Raw genomic sequence first — 19,025 nt, 5'->3', positions numbered from 1 at the left:
TTACCTTCTGTGTTTGTCAGCTTCAAAACAGATATTTGTCAAAGCAGAAGTTAGCCATTGTTAACATGCAGGTCAGAAGAATAAGCAAGTCTCTTCGGCTATAACTGACAAAAGAGAGGGCAGGTCCCTAAAAAGACAGGAAAAATAGTGCACCTGAAGGACGAGCTCTTTTTTGCAGACACGGGGCTACTAAGGAATGGCATAAACCGTACAACGTGGGGGAAGTGGCATTCAGCCTTCTTACCTGTTCCTGTCACTGTACATGGGGAGAAACCGCAGAATCAGTGACAGGTTGGAAGGGACCTCTGGAGGTCATCTTGTCCAACCCCCCTTCTGGAGAGGGCATTTTGGATGAAGCAGGAGATGAAAGCGAGTAAAACTGACTTGATCTTCCTGCTTCTCACACAACTGACATATAAAACTTTCAGAACATAGGCAGCAGAAAAGTTACAAAAGCATAACCACAAATGAGTTGCACTCACGTTTGTTTACTACTCCGCTCAAATCTAAAAACTAGATTTAATATACAGCAAGGCAGGCAGAGCCAGTTTCAAGGTGAGATAAGCAGAGCGGTATCTAATGAACCAAGATCATACAGGGCTCCACCACATTGGTACATACTTCAAATCATTCAAAAAGTGAATGAATGGAGAGGGAAGGAACCATACTTTTGCCTCTGTGCCAGTACAATCCCCTCACCCAGTAACTGCCCCCATGGGACTATCTGTTAAGTTAGATCTCACCCTGGGCAAAGATGGAATTAAAAAAGTAGGAAACGGGCAACGTAGGCAATAATGCTTGGGCATGCATGTGTGCCACAGATGTTATCAGAATCTCAGAGATGGAGGACTGTGTTACTTTCTCACTTAAACTTGTATTTGAAGCATTAGATAGTTACATTTCCAATCATTCCTGCTTTTCTGTATGGAATGACTAATTGTATTTTTCAGATCATAAAATTTGGAGACCTCCACCAAATTTGGTTATTAGGATCAAAAGTTGTTCTAAGGCAGGAAAAAAGCTAATATAAATAGCAGCATATATGGGTGTGTGCACTCACATACACTTTCCAAGATCTGCATTAGTCCCTTTGCCTTCCCGTTCTCCCCATTCCCTGATCACTGAGGAGGCACCTCTTCCACTGATGGCAGCCTGACCAACAACAACCATTTACGAGAAGGCCACCAAAAACTGCAAGGTACAAAGGTACAAAACTGCACAAAAAAATGTCTCCTGAAATCAGACACTAAAATGCCATACGAACTTGCAGTCAGGCAAAGAAGAAAAGATGATTAGCCAAATTATAGTGAGAGGCTTTTGGAAATAGCACATTAATGCTATTTTTCATGTTAGAAGACAAATTTTATTGCAATTCAGCAAATGACCTACACCTGTAAAACTTTTGTATATCCAATTCACATTTAATGTCCAACGGATTAAAATGTCACAGAAAAATAAAAAAGGAAAACAGTACCTGGTTTTGTCATTATAATGTAAACTTCAATGTCCACCCTTAAAAAAAACCAAGCCAGTGATTTCCCCATGTAGTAAAATATATAGTTTATAAGGTATTGATGTTTTATCTTAGTTTAACAGCCAATCTCTAGGTATAAAGAACTACAAAGATGTGAAGTACGTGTACAATATCTTCAAGTATTTTCAAGTATCCTATAGTATCTTGCACTACGAACAAAAATCATTTGACAATATACAGAAAAAGTTAACTCTGAATAGTTTCACTGCAGAAATCTTAACATATTCATGAATTCAAAACACATCAAAAATACGGATCATTCAGCTAGTAGGTCCCATTTGAACAATTTCAAAAATACTCTTCAGAATGGAAAAAGTTGTGGAATAGTCTTCAGTTCACAAATATGTTTTCAGCTACAGAATGCCAGATGATTAAGCTTATGGCAGGTAAAGACTTTTTTTGTATAAACTTATCATCATAGTATTTCATTACATTTAAATCAAGTTTTTATTAATCTGCATTTTCTTTTTCTATAAAGTATCATTGCATCAACTCTGACAGCATTAATCAAAGAAGCATAAACAATTGGTAGGTGAGCCCGGGTTTTTTCCTCAAACCACGTATCAGCCTGTAAACACGTTTGGCCAATTTAGCACTACGTATTTAATGCATTATGAACTACTTAATTTTTATCATTATTTTTCTCTGTACAGAATGCATGTGTGCTGTTAAAAAAAGCTATCTTTTCCCATTAACTGTTACCAAAAAAAGGAACAAAAAACAAAACAGCATAGCCACATTAACCTGCACCTACCAAACCTGCTCCCTTATTTTAGAAAAGTAACAGGAAAAAAAAAAGGTTACAATTGTATTATTCTATAGCTCATTTCTGAACAAAAATTGCAAGTTTTTAAAAAGGGAGATGGATTTTACAAAGCTCTAGTTAAAGAGTAAAAGCTGCTGACTACACCACTTGTTCTTATACAGAGTCATCCAGGTCAGCAGAATGACATGGAAGGAGCAAACGCTGGATCCTAACATTATTCTGTGGGACTGACACTAGCGACATCAATGACGCTAGGGCAGTTTGTGGTAAACACTGAAGAGTGGTAGAGACTATGGCTGCTACTACAGACTGAACTGTTCTTAGACATGTCAGCCAAATCTCTTCCCAAAACCCTAGCACAGGCTACCACGTAGCTGTATTTAGTACCTCAGTCTTCCTTGGTTGCCTCTGGATCCAACAAAACCAACATTTTTTTTCTGCTGCATTTCAGAACCTTCTACTGGTCCTTCAGTGGAGCAAATCATTCCAGACTTGCAAGCCCACAGCAAAAAGTGCTTTGAATCCTAATAGGATTAAGCATAGACCCCCTGTGAGAGAAGGAAGAAGGGTCTATCACAAAGTGGTCTTTCCTGCAAAAATAACGTAACTGAGGAGCTGGGAAGATGACCTCTGCACCTTCCGTTTGCATCTGGACAGCGAGCACACAGGGTGCTGCCACTGATGGACAGCTTCATCTTCGAAAGAACCCACCACTCGGGAACCAGCAGACCCAGCCTATGTCCACCGCAGGGATCGCTAACTGTCATTATCTGGCCAAAAAGATCCACACCAAAGCAAGCCGTTAAACCAATGGTATCATGTCCCACTATGTGAACTTGGGTAAAGAAAAAAAACCAAAAGAACCTTAATTCAGGGTTAATTACCTTATACAAGGTAAAATTAATCCATACTTAATACTATGAGAGATATGGTTTTAACAGGATCAACTAATCTGTTAAGGTCACAATAATTAATCCAACTCTCCTTTCTTACATATTCCCTGTGAATTACACAGGCCTGGTAAAGTCATCTTAAATACAGCCAAAAGCACTGTGTATTTTTTTTTCTATTATTAATACATAAACAAGCTATCTGGGGCAAGTGTATAAAGATTATCCCAACATATTAACTTGAATACATGAAATTCTTAGAATAAAGTACATCTGCTTTATTTTTGCCCTTCCAGGGCTGGAAAAAAAAACAACAAAACCAAACCTGCACACACAAAACACTTCTGTGAAATGCTCCTGTAAGATCCAGACTGTGAAAGAAAATTCACACCCAGCATGAGGAGTGGCTTGGACACTGCCCTTGCATCTTTCTAATGCTACTGTGAAATCAAAAAATAATCTTGCTCTGATAAGTAGTGACAAAGGAACTTCTCAGTTTAATAATGAAATAAATAGGACAAAAGTAAAAATAGTCAAAAATTTAATACATGTGCTATACTTATAAATTATGGAAATAAGACTATCACAAGATGTGACTAAGCTGCAGATAAAGAAAAGGTGCTACAACATTGTATGAACTGAAAAACTTGGACTCTGCTTCTCAAAAGAGAGACAATACTGAGATAAGTTTATACAGTGGAGACCTCTTAAATACATAGGCCTGAATTTCTGTACAGTAATTTGTGACGCTGATAAATCAGCCTGTTCTTAAGTCACATACTCCCTTCGAAGAGGTTTTTATCAGGATTCAAATGAACAGAGATGCCTTTAGGCATCTGCCAAGTTCCAGATCTCCAATAAATTAAGCTTTCAAAATGTTTGTGTTTTATTGCAATAGTGGACTAAAGCTTTCTCTGCTAAAAACAAAAGCATCCCAAATGAAGCAGACTGTGACAATAGGACCAAAGGCATATTCATTCAAGAGGAAAAGAAAAAACCTTACTACTCACTGTCTTTTCAGAAAAATTATGAAATCCTTATATTTGTTAGTAAGGTATACCATTATTATTTCATGGGGGCATAAACATCTTTATTTAGTCATCTGGCATTTGGGGAACTCATGTCCCTCTTTATTAGCGGTTAAGAGAACTACCAGCAGCAACCATATAGCAAACTTCAAAAGGCTGGTTCAAGTGGAAACATTTTTGTGTTATGAACAATTATTCCAGGTTTTTCATTTAAGTGGGCTGCACTGTAAATTCTGAATTGCAACGTTATATAGCCAGTTGTATCATAGAAGAATTTTTTTTTAAAGACAAAACTTACAAAACACAATGATAGGTTAAATAAATAAAAAACATCAGTTAAAAAACACGCTTAATTTCTTCTGTGCAATTACGTACCAATATGAAAAATATTACTTTGATCTCTGCACATTTCACGGTTCAGTCTCCTGGATTTCACTAAAAATAATACTGACAACAAAAATAAAGGAAAAAACGATTTGTTGACAAATCAGTGCTTTGGAGTTATTAAAAAAAAAAGCACACATCAGATTTGTAGTTCCCTTGCAGCAAAACATGATCCAATACGTTAAAAATCAAACATTGGTAATAATGTTAATATATAAAATATTAGTTTAAAAACTATAGAATGACCTTCTCAGCAGAAATGGAGTGTGTACATTGGGGTCTATGACATACAGCATATCTGACGGCAAGTTCACAGAATGCTGAAAGGCTCACTGCACATTTTCTATGGCAAGGAAATACTGCAGCTTTAAAATAAGCTGCACAATACTCATCTCTATCTCTTTCACATGAAAGTGTGTAAAAAGCAAATCAGCAAATAAACTCTAAAATAGATTTATACCAAAATCCTCTTTTTTACATTGAGTTTACAGCTTCCATCCATTTGCCTGTACTATTTTTGGAGTTTCCTTCAAGAAAAGTCAAAGTTGCATTTTAGGGCCATGAACAAGTTCACGATACAATGTACTGGCAGACAGAACATTTTGCATACTAACGAGATTCACTTCTTGTTGCCTTTTTTTTTTTTTTAAAAAAAAAGATAGTTTTTCCTGTAGGACAAGAGGTCAAATATCGATTCCTTTGACAAGAGATGCCTCCAGCGTAATGTTGAACTCCTGTAAGGTCTGCAGCACTCGAATCAAAGAATTCACAAGAGTATGGTCCTTAATCAGTGCTATGTCTTCATACATCTGGGCTGTAATCGGGCAGTCTGCAAGCAGGGCGATCCAGTGATGCAAAAGGTGGTCTCTGACAAAGTGGCAATTTGGAAATAAAAATAAATCCAAGTTAATTTCTCATTTTCACTGACATGAGTTTTATTCTTTGCCTTCTAAACAGACCTACCATCTTCTCTGCATATTTTTCTAAGAAGGGAAGGGGGAGTAACTGTCTGTGGAACTTGTTTAAGTAGGGAGCATCTGTGAGAGACACGTTTCTAGGCTTTCCACCCCCCACATCAAAAGGTATGGTTCCCAGAAGGCCTGGAAGTCCCAAGCAGGCCCAAAGTCGCTAGCCTGCTCCATTGCCTTTGTGGTCCCAGCTTCCCTCCTACCCACCTCCTACAATGAGTAGGTGGAGGGTGGGGAATTCACCCAGCCATTAACTGGAGAGGCCTCACTGACGGATGGGTTTCTGTTTCTACCTTCTGACCTCGATAGCTGTACATGAGAGGGAGGCTATTCACACCAGCCTACTACCTTTCTCTCTTGATTCAGCTGCTCAGCTCTTCAGGATACTCAGTTTTTTTATCTCAGACTTCCCACATTTCACATGCCTAAGAACTCAGGGCATGGTTCACTTGATCCTTCTTTAGTTACGTCAAAGAACTGTATAAGTAATAATCAAACTGCACAATCCAGCAGTTGTGTGGCTTTATCTTACTAATATGCAACATCCTTTTCATTTTATTAAAATATCAATAACAACAACAACAATGGAAGTTTCTCTATACCTGGCTCCAAGACACACCAGCATCTGAAACTTGCCATCCTTCCCAATATTTCTAGGGGTGTTGTTGATAGCAGTGATAAAGCGACAGAAATTCCTGGCCCTTGTCTGCCAGTTCTCTTCTGGGACCATCTCATTCTGCTCAAGGGTCTCATAGTACGTTTGTGCTTTTTCTTAAAAGAATGGTGGGAGACAATGAAGTTTCATCAGTGCATATAGTAGCCCTAAAATATCTGAAATATCATTCTCCTGTGCTTGGAATAAAATAATGAGGCACTATGATCTTCAAATTTAGATGATTAAATTTTATACCACCTCAGTATAATGCTTTCCCTGTAAGCATGCTTACAAATCCGTAAGGCTACCTGATGGTCCTATCAGACTGTTGGCAAATCAGCATGAGTGTCTGCATCATGGAGGGGACAGTTAAAAGTGGAAAGGACTAGATTCAAAGCTCATCCATGTATTTCCTGAATGATTACATTTAAGCATTGCTTTTTTCTGTTTGATTCAGTCCTGTGTTCCCCATGTGTAAAACTGGGATTCCACTTCTTTCTCTCTGAACAGTGCTAAAGAGGTTCTCATATCTGCTGAATTTTGAGACGCTACATAAGATGATGACATAAGGAGAAGTCATGTCAAAGTGCCTACTCAAAACACAGAAACACTATTAAAAATAAACCCTTTTCTAAAAGGTGTTTGTGTACTCAGTTGGTTTATTCAGCTCTAAGTCAAAGGATCTAGACCACCGTGTGAAAAATGTACGCTTATAACCCTTTTATTACAACATCCAGTAAGTACCAACAGCACTACGTCCATCCATCATGCTTTATAAGGTAACTCAACCTCTTAAAAATGCTTTTACTACGCTCAGTTAAGAACAAGGTTACCATATGTCAATTCACCACCTTATTTAAATAATCCTTCCTCACTAAGAAATTTTGTTTTACACTATTGCTGCTAGAAGGACAAAGTCCAGTGTCAACTTGGCAGAGACAGATGCTCTTTCTCTTAACAGTATGAGGAGATAAGAGCTCTTATGGCAATTCAGCTGCTGAGATGCCTCCAAGAAGTATGCTGTTCACACCAGCTGAGACACAGTGGCAATGATAAGGAACACGGATATATTTCAAAGACATGAACAGGTTTTGGTATGTCTTCCTCCCACTTACCTAAAAAGTCCCAAATAAAGACGTTTTTGAAGAGTCTTGGTGATTTAAATCCATGCTGAAACACTTGCTCGAGAGCTGAAACAAGGCCACTTTCTCCACACAGCAACAGTGTCAGACTGCCTCTCTGCCAAGCACACACAGAAAGCACATGCACTTATTCTCTCAGTTTGGAAGTCTGGGACACAAAAGTGTTTCATGCATCTATTACTGAAGCCAGTTTTTAAATAAATAGATGCCCAAAATTACAGTCTACCGTCAAACAGTGGCCCCAGATAGGACGGCCCAGTTCTCACAAGTCCTAAGCATTCAAAAATGTGTTGACCTCTCTAAGAATGAGGCTGAAAAAAGCAGTCTCAGGGCCTCGCTGTCATAAAATGAAGACATGAAAAGGCAAGATAAAGATCATGAGCAAGTTTTACCTATAATAATGACCACTGTTCAGAAAATTAAGAAAATATTTTCCCCTTTTACTAAATAATAAAGATCACAGGTTCAGTGCCTCAGACTGCTTATCAAAAAAACCCAACATTCAATGCAATTTTTAAACCTCAGGAAAAAATCAAATTCTTCTTTATAACATGATGGTAGATAGTATTGTGCAAAACCAGTGCATATTCACTTGAGATTACTGTGTAAATGTGATCATCAACCAGAATTATACTGGATATGAACTTGCCATGCTATACTGAACTTAGAAGAGACAGGTGCAGAAGGAATGGGAGAACCTATTTGTGAAAAATTAATGACTTTCAAGAGATACCCATACAGGAGCCAGCACTGCTCTACACCACCCTGGTTCACAAGGGCTGGATTGCGATGGTTTGACAGAAGCATGCTTCTTAAGTTTGTTTCAGGAAATAACTGCTGCGTCAGTGAAGATGATTACATGTATAATATAGAAGTGTCTTTGAGAGCACTTCTGCTTCACTTGGGGGGTGGGTGTTTGGGTGTGAGTCTATTTTGCTTCTCTGTTTGTTTTTTTTTAAAGTGGCCCATGGGTTTTCATGTTTTAAATAGCAAAGATAATGAAAAACAGGCATAAAAAAACCTACTCAGTTCTCAGCGTAGATGTAAAATGTCAGTTAATCCAGAACAAACTAAACAGGAGGCAACGCTCTTGACAGTGGTACAGGTAGAATCCTTGGCAGAATTTGACTAATAACACAATTGCCAATACCAGAATGTTAACATTTAAATTAACAGAATCCTCCAGTTAGCAGTAAAACTGAGGATTTTTGCTCCACTTAAGGAATTTTCAAAGAGATGGCTATTCATTCAGTTTAATTATTTCTGTTGTATATTCTCCAATGCTCACTAGTAAGCGTTTTAAGACAGGAGTGCCACTACACAGACAAGTCCTCCTCACCTCCTTCTCTGGCTTGTGGAAATGCTTGACAATACCATTGACAGCTTCACCAATAGCTTCTTGTATCTGACCAGTATTTAACTCTGCAAAATAAAAAAATATATCCAGTCACTCTGTAACAGCTTTAGAAATTGTACCCGTGCATGAGGGATAAAGCATACCACAGAAAAAGAAGAGAAGCATGAACCAGTATAATTTATGCTGTTAGTGAAAAGGTGCTGGACTGCGGGTAATCGAAAACCAAGTCTACTTTTCTTTACTGTGGAGGAGGTAGAAATGGAGATTGTTTGTTTTTATATTGAATTTAACACTGTGGTGCTTCAACAACAACAGCTGGGAAAGAGTTTTACATGTTATGTGAATTTTCAGACCAGGGCCCAAAGCTAAAGAGGAGCTGTGCTTTGATTAGGATGACCAAATCTGGGCATCCTGGAAATACTTCCTGTGACAGTTTCACTGTAAACCCAAGCATGCTTGGGAGCAAAGTAACCACCTGATTTATCAGGGATAAGACAATGCCAGAACAGTGATCTCACCAGAAAATTGAAGTCCACGAATAGAAACCACTAGCAAGCTTTTTCATCCATGGATAAGAGACAGGACAGCAAATTTCTACCTTTCTCCATAGCATTCATTCCACAGATAAGGGACAAGAATACAGAAAACACCACTAGGGCAGCTAAGCACTGGACCAGGAGTCCAGAGACATCCTCCTTTCACCCTTGGAGACTTTCAAAACTTGAGTAGCTAGAACAGATTGCTCAGGATGGTAATTTGGAAGTTAGCCAGACTCTGAGCAGGGAGTTGGACTAAGTCACAGGTCCTCTTCAAGCTACAGTTCTAAAACACAAGAAAACCTAGAGTTCTGTTTGCAAGCAGCTCTCCTCAGGCAATGATGCAGAACATTAGAAGACAAGCCATCCCCCACCACTCACTTGGCTTATTATTTGGCGATATAGTGACAAATCTTCTGATCATGCTTGGTGACTGCTGCAAAGGAGGGGTTCGGCACTGCCGCTCATCAACCTCAGTGTGGGAAGTCAGCAACTCTCCCACCAGGATCCTCTCCAAGCTGCCATCATCCATTCCCTTTCCAAGCCACCTTCCACAAGGAAACCTAAGAACATAAAGAATAAATGTGGATCAAGCACTTCAACACAGAAACAATGCCATGCCAAAGACTTTCAACTGCAGCTGCATAAAACCCAAATTCTGCTAGTGTAGTTATTAGAAATACTTCACTCATCTACCAACAAATAACAGTCTTGGGTTTGGCTTGTGCCAGCAGAGGGAGCAAAAGTAAAACAGCTTTTCAGTTCCAAGTTTGTGCTAAATGTTGCACGATATGATCTGCAAAGCAAACAGTGGCAGATTTTGTCTTGTATCCTATATGTAGCGCATGATTTGAAGGCTGCAGAGGAAAAGAGGTAGAAGGTATTTCTACACACCAGATGGGTGGCGAAATACACCTGTGCTTTCACTGAATACGTTACATAGCAGGCCAGCCACAAAAAAAAAACAGCCCCCAAACATATACTTAAATGCCAAAACACCAATATATCTCTTGAAATTGGAATATTAAATCAGACACTAGAAAGCACCCATGCTCACTTGCTCATTATCACTTTCTATGAACCAATGTTGACATCAGTTTAATCAGCTTAATCAGAAAACTGAACAGCATCCAAAAATAGAATATTGCCTCTTCATTTAATTACCAACAAACTGGCATGAAGAGTGGACTCACCCACCCACCAATTTGTCATCAACATGAGCCTGACAGTTTCTCTAAACAAAGGACAGGGCATCAAACTATGCTGTACCTAACACAAACAAATTTAATTCTTACTGTAAATCTTGTTCCTTTACTTTCATTATGCAAACACAGATTTCTAACACTCATAAACCCTTGTGTTCAGAGGTCTCTCTGTAACACCTAGAGCACTCAGCCTTACTATAAAATACCACCTGTATCTGGTAAACAGCAAGCTCTAACTTGCTATTTCTTCCTTGGGCTCAAGGCAGATTATTTTTTAAGATGCGCATCAGTCAACTCATCTTCTCCACCAATGTTTTGAGGCTGGACATGAGCATCTGCAAACTGAAAACTCTGTTTAATTTTGTAAGAATCATGACTTGTTTAATGCCAGAAGCCAAGTGATCTTTCTATGCCTTCAGGTAGTGGCAGCTGTAGACACAGAGTCCCAGGAGATAAGACCTTTCTAATCAAACAAGCCCTACTGTGCCAGCTCCCTGCAGATATTCTACTTACCCAACATGAAATGTCAGGATGATACTTACTTGTAAGTATGCCCTGTTATTTCATTTCTGACCATAACATATTCCACCAGCCACTTGGCATACAGCCCTGAATTATCATGTCCTATTTGCACTGTGGTCAGTTTTCCCAGGTTCTGGCACTGCAAATTAAACAAAGAGTCTGTCAGAGTAAACTGAAAGAAAGCAGCATGCTGGAGGAGTAAACTTAGAGAACATGCTCAGAGGGGGAATCAGAAATGTGGTTCTCCTTTTCTGACTGCATGATTGATTCTGGGCTTTTTAAGGGTCAGTTGCTTTATTTGTTTTTGTTTGTTTGCTTTGTTTTGTTAAATACTATTTTGAACAGCAGCGGGAACATCAGTTGAGCTAGATTTCTCAATTAAATTTTACCCAATGTATGCGCACACACAAAAATCAGAGCAGAATCACTTCTTTGTTTCCAGTAGAAGAGCATAAGACGCCTCCCACCGTTACAGCACAAAGCCGTAACATAAAGACAGTCTTGTCCATCCTTGCACTAAGGATTCGTCAGTCATTTTGCTCTGCATGCTATTAAATATAGATTACATTTTCTACGTACAGGCACAGGAATTTTTTGTGACTAACCATACAGACTAAGGATATGAAGTGTACAGCAAGATGGTACAGCAAGGGGAGAATTTACAACTGAACAAACAGAACATCCAAAGCATATTTTGTATGAAGCTGTACAAACCTCAAAAGTCATTTCTAATATATTCCTGGGAATCTGCAGAACTCCTGTTTCACCCAGTTCTCCCGAGATACAGATCCAAGGATTGGCTGTAAACATTGAGCCGCCAAGTTTCTTGCTAGGAACAATCAATATATGGTATGGTATCACTGCAAACACAAGAAGAAATAAAACTTCAAAAACGAGGAAGGATAATTATGTAACCTCTTTAATGAAGAGGGGGGAAAAAATAAGTCATAAAATAATACTGCAGTACCATGAAATGTTAAAACAACTTCAGAGCTCCTATTTAATCATGCTAACCCTGGCACACTAAGCGCTGACTGACAATCAGGAAGTGTACACATAGCAGTTATTAAGAAGCAGAGCTGAGAGCAAAACACTATCAAGTGGATGGAATAGTGCCTCCATACAGCTATAATAATTTTTCATTTACCAGCCTCAAAACATGTCATGAAGATGTTTACTTGTCCCCAGCTTAGAGACAAGGAAGATAGACTATTCATGTATCCAGGACTACACCATAGCTCAGCATACAACTCAATGCTCAACTCCTAACTGCCTGCTTTTGTGTGTACATGTGTGCACGCTACACAACCAACACCAATTCCCCTTCAATTACTAACCAAAGCCTTTGTTTGCAGGGCTTGCTTGCAGCAGCATTCACTACTGTGGCTGAACAAATTCAGTGAAAATATATTATAAGGCTGCAAGTTTCTCTGTACCACATTGCTCTTAGCTATGCTAACTGTAAGACTTCTTGATTTTAAAAAGAATAAACAACTCTTTTCCCCTCTAACTGGCAACACACGTGCTCAAATGCTTTCTGGTCTCCTGGTTTACCGGAGACTAATTCAACATAGTATCACCTGAGTCACAGCCCCTCTCTGACTCAGGAGGCATATGCTCCTGAGGAAATGCATATGCCCTTCAATTGCTTAGCATCTCATGCACAGCCCCCTATTAACCAAACTTTTATAACAAAATCCAATTATCTGAATGGTCATTGTGTTTCTTGGCGATCTGCCCTTCTTTTATAGTGCATAAATGGATTACAGTTAGGGCTTTTCAGCTGAGGCATTTAATACCTTTTTCCCTCAAAGTCTCCTCAGCTGTCAGTGCCCTCAAGAAAGCATTTGGTGGTTGGATTTTCTTAAAAGCTTGATGCTCTAGCATTTAAGAATGAATTAAAATGTTTCCCTTTTTATTTTCTGTGCTGATAGTCTTAAACTAAGTGACAATTTAACTGCATCTAGCAGACCAGATTTTAGCATTGTCCAGAACTTGCCCACAACAAGACCAAAAACTACTTTGCTTAAACATCTGCTTGCTTTGTTTTTCATACACACAAATACAATCATAACATACCATCAAGGGTAGCTTCTACCATGGGGCCAGAGGGATTCTTTCACACACCCTCACCCGTATTTCATAAGCCTTGCTGAAGTCTTTCCTTATTCTACCTTACAAGTGAGGTCCTGTGGCAGCAGGCACATAAACGCATGAGAACTATGTAACACATTTAAGCATCAGCAACAACAGGGCAAAAGTTTCTCCAGGGCATCTTTTCTTTTTTTTTTAAAAAAAACCAAAGAGTACTTTAATGTGTTGCAGAATTCTGATGCAGCCCTCAAGGGGCATTTCATTGTTATCCCAAGCTCAGAGACAGGCATGCAACAAAGTAGGCTGAGCATGAAAAGGGGAAAGTTTTTTTGTTTTCTTTTTAATTCCTAGCATCTGTTAATGTTCTTACCTCTACAAGGAACAATCCATACTGCTCCTGTTTAGTATGATGCAAACAAGCCCACCACAAAATTTTCTGTGGAGAACTCTCCCCCAACTAAAAGGATTAAAGCTGCATAATTTACCAAGTTAGATATGAAAGCCTTTAGTGACAAAAGACACTACTGTCCACCAGAGAGGATCACAGAAATAGTGATACAGCATACACAGAGGGATACCAGGAAGAAAGCAGAACAATTACATTAAGGCATGTTGCTCAGAGATGTTTACAATTTTGAATGAGGACTCAACCAAATCTGGAAATCAGAGTTCCAGGGAAAGCAAATACTTACAGATTGTTGTGAAAACATTGGTAAAGCAAAAGTAATCAACAGCATTGAATGACAGGAGATGATATAAGAATTGTTCTTTCTCATCATCACAGCGGAGGAATGCATAACGCTTGTAGAGTTTTCTGACAAAGCAAAACAAATAATCTGTCATAGTAACAAGATACTTTCAGTGAAATGTTTTCTATTGTGCATATTTATTAGGTAAACTATGAAGAATATGCAAGCGTTTACAAATGACAAGTGATACTGGTAGAGCCAACAGTATTTAACGTGCCAAGATATGTCGACACTCTGCAAGCCTGAAGTCTCCCAAGTGCATCAGTCCAATACTTCACATTATTCACCCCCTCTTGAAAGTAAGGTGTGAGGTGATCTAAGGGTCTTCTCCCACCCAAAAATACCCCAAAAGATGGAAAAAGAAATTTTGTATTTTCTTGGAAAAAATTCTCTGACTTCTTTTGGTCATATAAAATGACAGAACTGAAGTAAAGAGAGTCCTCGTAAATTACTTCCAAGCAGATGGTGCCATGGGAGAGTCCTCCAGCACATAAGACAGTTAGAAGACTGTTTTCAAAGGACACTAGAGCAAACACTGGGGCTATCTGCTTGTATTGGGTTATAGGTGATAAACCAGGGCCTACAACAACCCACACATTAAGCTAGGGAATAGCTTCAGTGTTGACAGTACTCAGCTCCTGAAATAACCAAAATCATAGGCATGCAAAGGTGGCCTAAAGTCCTACTGTTCCCTTTTACTGGGTTGCAAACTCTTTGCTAGGACTGCAGTAACACACAGAACTGCAACTCCTTTTAAAGTGGAAATATCAAAAGATGTAGCTCAGTAGCCTTCTCTCACTAGTGTAAACACTAACATCTATGTAGAAGAATGCACTGTAAACAGAAACAATCTTATATACTTACTGGAATTACTCAAACACATTAGAGAATTTAATACTGCAAGACTTGCAACTGAGAAACCTTGAAAAGAATTTACACCCTCAACCTTTTCAAGTGCAAATCTGGACTGGAAAATACTCTTAACGTTACTCCCTTGTAAGTAGCAATCAGCACTATTTTTGTTAATTATGCAACCAATAAATAATACCAGTGTTGGTGAACAATCATAAAAGAAGAGCATGCCAAGATACATCAAAATCCAACTGACACTAGAGGAATATTCAAAACATCATGAATGTATGAATTAGGTACTAGACATGCTGACACAGCCATGGATAGGTTGTTCCTGCCAGGGGTCATCCTGACAACTCCCCTCAATTTCAGATATCAATTACAAAAAAGTCAGTAAGTGACTCACAAGCCAGAAATCTGCAAAACAAATCAATGACAATTACACACACACATATTCTCACATAACAAACATAACACTCCAGACTGACAGGAAATGTGCAATGGAAATAAAGATACTGAGCCTTAAATCAACATAACCTGGCTGTAGCCACAGGAGCAGCAAACCCACAAAGGTCTCACAGGTGACCATGTCCATGTTTCATTTGAACAATATGAACCACATGTTTAGACAGCCTGTCCACAAGGGTATGTGCTGTCCTGCCCGTTCTAAGTGTAAGATTTCTCACTTTACTTGTGCACATAACGGTCTCAGGGGAGCGAAGCTATGTGATTTCCTTCTGTTCCCTAACTCTAGTCCCTTTGTGGACTAGAAAGGGACCATACATGTTTCTGTTTTCTTATATTTTTTAGCAAATGCCAAGTGAACTGAATGGGTTAATTCAAATATCTAACAGTTGCTTCAAAAAAGAACACCACACAATCACATTAACTGTAAAATGGCAGAAGTTGCACAATTATTTCTAGTACCTCACTGAACTTGGCACTGCTTCCTCTAAAAACAAACGGAGCACACTTCAAATCCATGCTGCCTAGAACACCATTCTTTTAGAAGGATACCTAAATATGCAGCACAAAGCACAAGGGATTATGAAGAATTTATGTCATTCCTATGCAAATTGTTTATTTGCTTGCCACGTTCATTTTAAACATATTTTAAACATATGCTGTCTCACTCTGTTCTAGAGAATGAGAATCTGTCTGATAGACGAACAGTACATTGGCCGGTGTTAAGAGTTGTTTTTTTCCTCCTCTTTTGGGGGGGCATGGAGAGCGTGGTGGTGTGTGGAGAGTCCTCTCACAGCACTTGTCCTGCATGGGACAAGTACTGCTAAATTGAACGTGATCTGGACTGTTGACTTCACTGGAGAGGCTTAACCTTAATTTAGATACAGATAGATATATTAGCTGTCCTCACTCCGTCCTTCAGCTTTGCCTTGCTTGCTGTTGGAAGGCCACACCTTCATCAGGAAGTCCAACATAATTCAATTCAAGGCAAACCTCAAATAATTAACAGTTGGCTTCGGGGGGATTGGGGGAAGACATTTCTTGGAAGGTGATGTAAGTGGGAGGAGGGAAAAAGAGGAGTAGACAGAACAGGTTAAGCTGTCTCTAGAAAGAAGTCTTCAATTAAAGCTAATGACGATTACTGGGGCTCATACATGAAAACTTTTAATTTCCCCACAGTAAACAGTATATCCAACCTTATTAGCAATACATTTTTTTCCTGCAGAGGTTATACTAAATAAACCTCAAATTGCTAGTCCTGAAACAATTAGTATTACATACGGCCTGTACCCCGATTTGTGCAACTATCTACAAAAGAATTATTTATGTTTACAGAGGTAATATAGTGTATATAGTGTACATGTGTTCTGGACAACACCAAGTAAATAGGTCCTTGTGCTGAGCACTTCTCCTTTTGCCCTTCAAGATGTGTACTTATTATAAGAAGCACTAGCACAGAGTACTTTGACAGAGTTTAAGCCAGCAGTATTTGGAACTCTCTACCAGCTCAAGTCGTCAGTTTTCACTCACATCCCCTTCCCCCTCATACTTTATATACTTCTCCCATTTTCTTCCTATAGTACAATTATTCTTTAAAAGAGTGGTTTGGGTCTCAATGGTTGGGTTTTTTGTTAATTTTTTTTGACTTCACATGCAAGGAATTGAAAGTCACATATTTTGTCATGTTTAGGAGAAGTAATAAAAACAAAAAATGGATCATAATAGTAAATATTTGACTATTATAAAAGCAATTCACCTTATGTGCTTAAGTAGGCTATAAATGCAAAACCTTTACTGTGTAGGAGAGGACAAAGCTGAGACACTGTCAGCTTGATCTAGAGATGTGGACAATCATGCTCTGGAAGATTTAGATGGAAGATTTCAAAAGATTACCGGATCTCATCTTGATCTTATTGCCTCAAAATGAGATGCAAGAACTAGTCATCACAGCCATCCTACTCACCTTCGAGGCACCCCGTGTACCACCATTCATCTGCTTTCTTAAAATCAACTTCTGGTGTGGTTTATCTACATTATTTTACGTGGCATTGAAAGGAGTTACAAGAATGTCTAGGATTTGAAGACAGAAGTGAGAAGCTAAGGAACAGACACTCTGAGTCACACTAACCAGAACCACAGAAGCACATCTGGGTGTGCCTTTACTTTATACTCTTCATATGGTGACAGAGCTGCAACAGGACCGAAGCTGCACTTTGCCATGCATTGCGAAAACACACAAACAATCCAAGGAAAACAAAATATCCCACAGTTATAGAAAGGGAGCCAATATAAAAAGCTTGACTCAGCAAAGTAGTGGCATTTGAACTTACACCCCATTTCATTTCATCCCTAGCAATTTTTGAAGACTTCACCTCAAAGTCACAGTTTATGCTGACAGAACTGATTCTGTATCTGAAGAACCCCAGCACTGAATTGTAATTCCCAAATAGCTCATACACAGTACAGAGATACACTTGGAAGGCTACTTTGTTCTTTTCCTTTTGCACACTGCTAAGCAGATGGAAGAACAGGCACTTCTGGGGTTTTGAAGTCAAACAACTAAACAGGTTTAATTTTTTTTTTAAAGCTTTGCCCAAGATAAACCATCTTACTTTGTGAGTTCATGATCTGAAAGCAGCTGTTTTAGATGCCTAGAGAGCAACTTCTTTTCCATAGAGAGACGAACCCAGGCTCTGGCCTTGCCAACATCTGTTTTGATCTCACTAATGTTCTGGATATGCCTGCGGGGGAAAAAAAAAAAGACACTGCCCAATATTTTCAAAGTGTGACAGCTCTTTTGAACCAAGCTAGGCTGAGGAAGTAATTTTGTCAAGAATGCAAAATATCAGGCAAAGTACTGGAAAGAGACACAATCACCTTAATATTCAGTGCTATCTAAATTCCTTGCATATCTAGCTCAAAAAGAATAAGAGCCTGAAAAGGAAATATCTGCAATGCAGTGCCCTATTTACAAAATTCTAAACCAGTCCCATTGCCTCACATGATTTAAGAATCATTCTGGACCTTATCACTGCAATATTTATGGCTGAGTGCTTTTGAAAATTAAATACTGTCTTTGCATGCTCAGTAGTAGCCTTTCTTGCATACACGACACAAATGGTACATTGTAAAAGGACAAGTATGCCCCTTGAAAATCCTCAATTCACTACTCCCTACTGAAAAAATTAGATGTTGGTAAGGAAAAAGCAGAAAAAAAAAATCTTTTCAAAATCAATTCAGAAGTTCTGCATATTGTTTTTTGATGTACTGAAAAGAAGGCATTGAGCAGAAGTTATAGTTTTATTCACCCTACAGTACTCAATGTTAGATAAACCCATTCTTTAGATTAAAGAAGTTCTTTAAACTGCTTTCTTCACCGAGAAGCAAGAATGAGCTCAGAGCTACACAATCAACTTGGCAATGACTGGGAAAATACATACACTACCACCCACATCTCTGTGAAAATAAAACAATACAGAATACTTTAAAAAGATGAAAACTGTGTCAGGGCATTTCTATAAGCTAGTAGCTGTGACAGTATAAAAGCTCCTCAGTATGAAACGTGTTTTTGTAAAGGTCAGCGAAAAGGTTGCACTACATACTTTAAAAAAGTTCAGCAGGTTCCTTCCCCACACCCCTCTCCTGCTGTATGAAACACAGACATTTCTGTATGGTACACATTATACAGAGAAACAAGTATGCAAATCTCACGGATTTTCTGTGTTGGTTTTATTAGCTTAAACTCACCTCATGTCCTGGATGAGAGAGATTCTAAGAGGTGACATGGCTGGACTGGTATCAGACTTCCTCCTTTCTGAATCAAGAAGTATTCCTAGATTCAGAAGAACAGAATTTCTTGTTAGTAGAAATCCATCTAA

At 38.8% G+C, this 19,025-nt stretch overlaps 1 protein-coding gene and 1 long non-coding RNA gene across 7 annotated transcripts in view; both read right to left on the bottom strand.

Moving 5' to 3' along the window:
* On the bottom strand, positions 1–1,094 carry LOC141930954 (uncharacterized). Its single transcript, XR_012625456.1, has 3 exons — positions 1,061–1,094; positions 245–333; positions 1–127 (listed from the first exon to the last, which is right to left on the bottom strand). It is a non-coding gene; the product is annotated as an uncharacterized LOC141930954 (long non-coding RNA).
* A 449-nt stretch (positions 1,095–1,543) lies between these two features.
* The window catches only part of DENND5A (DENN domain containing 5A), a 69,133-nt gene continuing 51,651 nt past the window's right edge, over positions 1,544–19,025 (bottom strand). For all 6 annotated transcript variants that reach the window (XM_074842501.1, XM_074842503.1, XM_074842504.1 and 3 more), the window contains 10 exons: positions 18,895–18,979; positions 17,760–17,888; positions 13,774–13,895; positions 11,702–11,847; positions 11,008–11,126; positions 9,642–9,823; positions 8,707–8,789; positions 7,341–7,464; positions 6,173–6,341; positions 1,544–5,469 (listed from right to left, as the gene is read on the bottom strand). In XM_074842501.1, coding sequence (XP_074698602.1) covers positions 5,286–5,469; positions 6,173–6,341; positions 7,341–7,464; positions 8,707–8,789; positions 9,642–9,823; positions 11,008–11,126; positions 11,702–11,847; positions 13,774–13,895; positions 17,760–17,888; positions 18,895–18,979 — 1,343 coding nt within the window. In that variant the 3' untranslated portion in view covers positions 1,544–5,285. The remainder of the gene's footprint in view (positions 5,470–6,172; positions 6,342–7,340; positions 7,465–8,706; positions 8,790–9,641; positions 9,824–11,007; positions 11,127–11,701; positions 11,848–13,773; positions 13,896–17,759; positions 17,889–18,894; positions 18,980–19,025) is intronic.

Source organism: Strix aluco, chromosome 16 (genome assembly GCF_031877795.1).
Source record: "Strix aluco isolate bStrAlu1 chromosome 16, bStrAlu1.hap1, whole genome shotgun sequence".
In the NCBI taxonomy this organism is placed as follows: Eukaryota; Metazoa; Chordata; class Aves; order Strigiformes; family Strigidae; genus Strix; species Strix aluco.
This window is presented reverse-complemented; position numbering and strand designations above follow the sequence as displayed.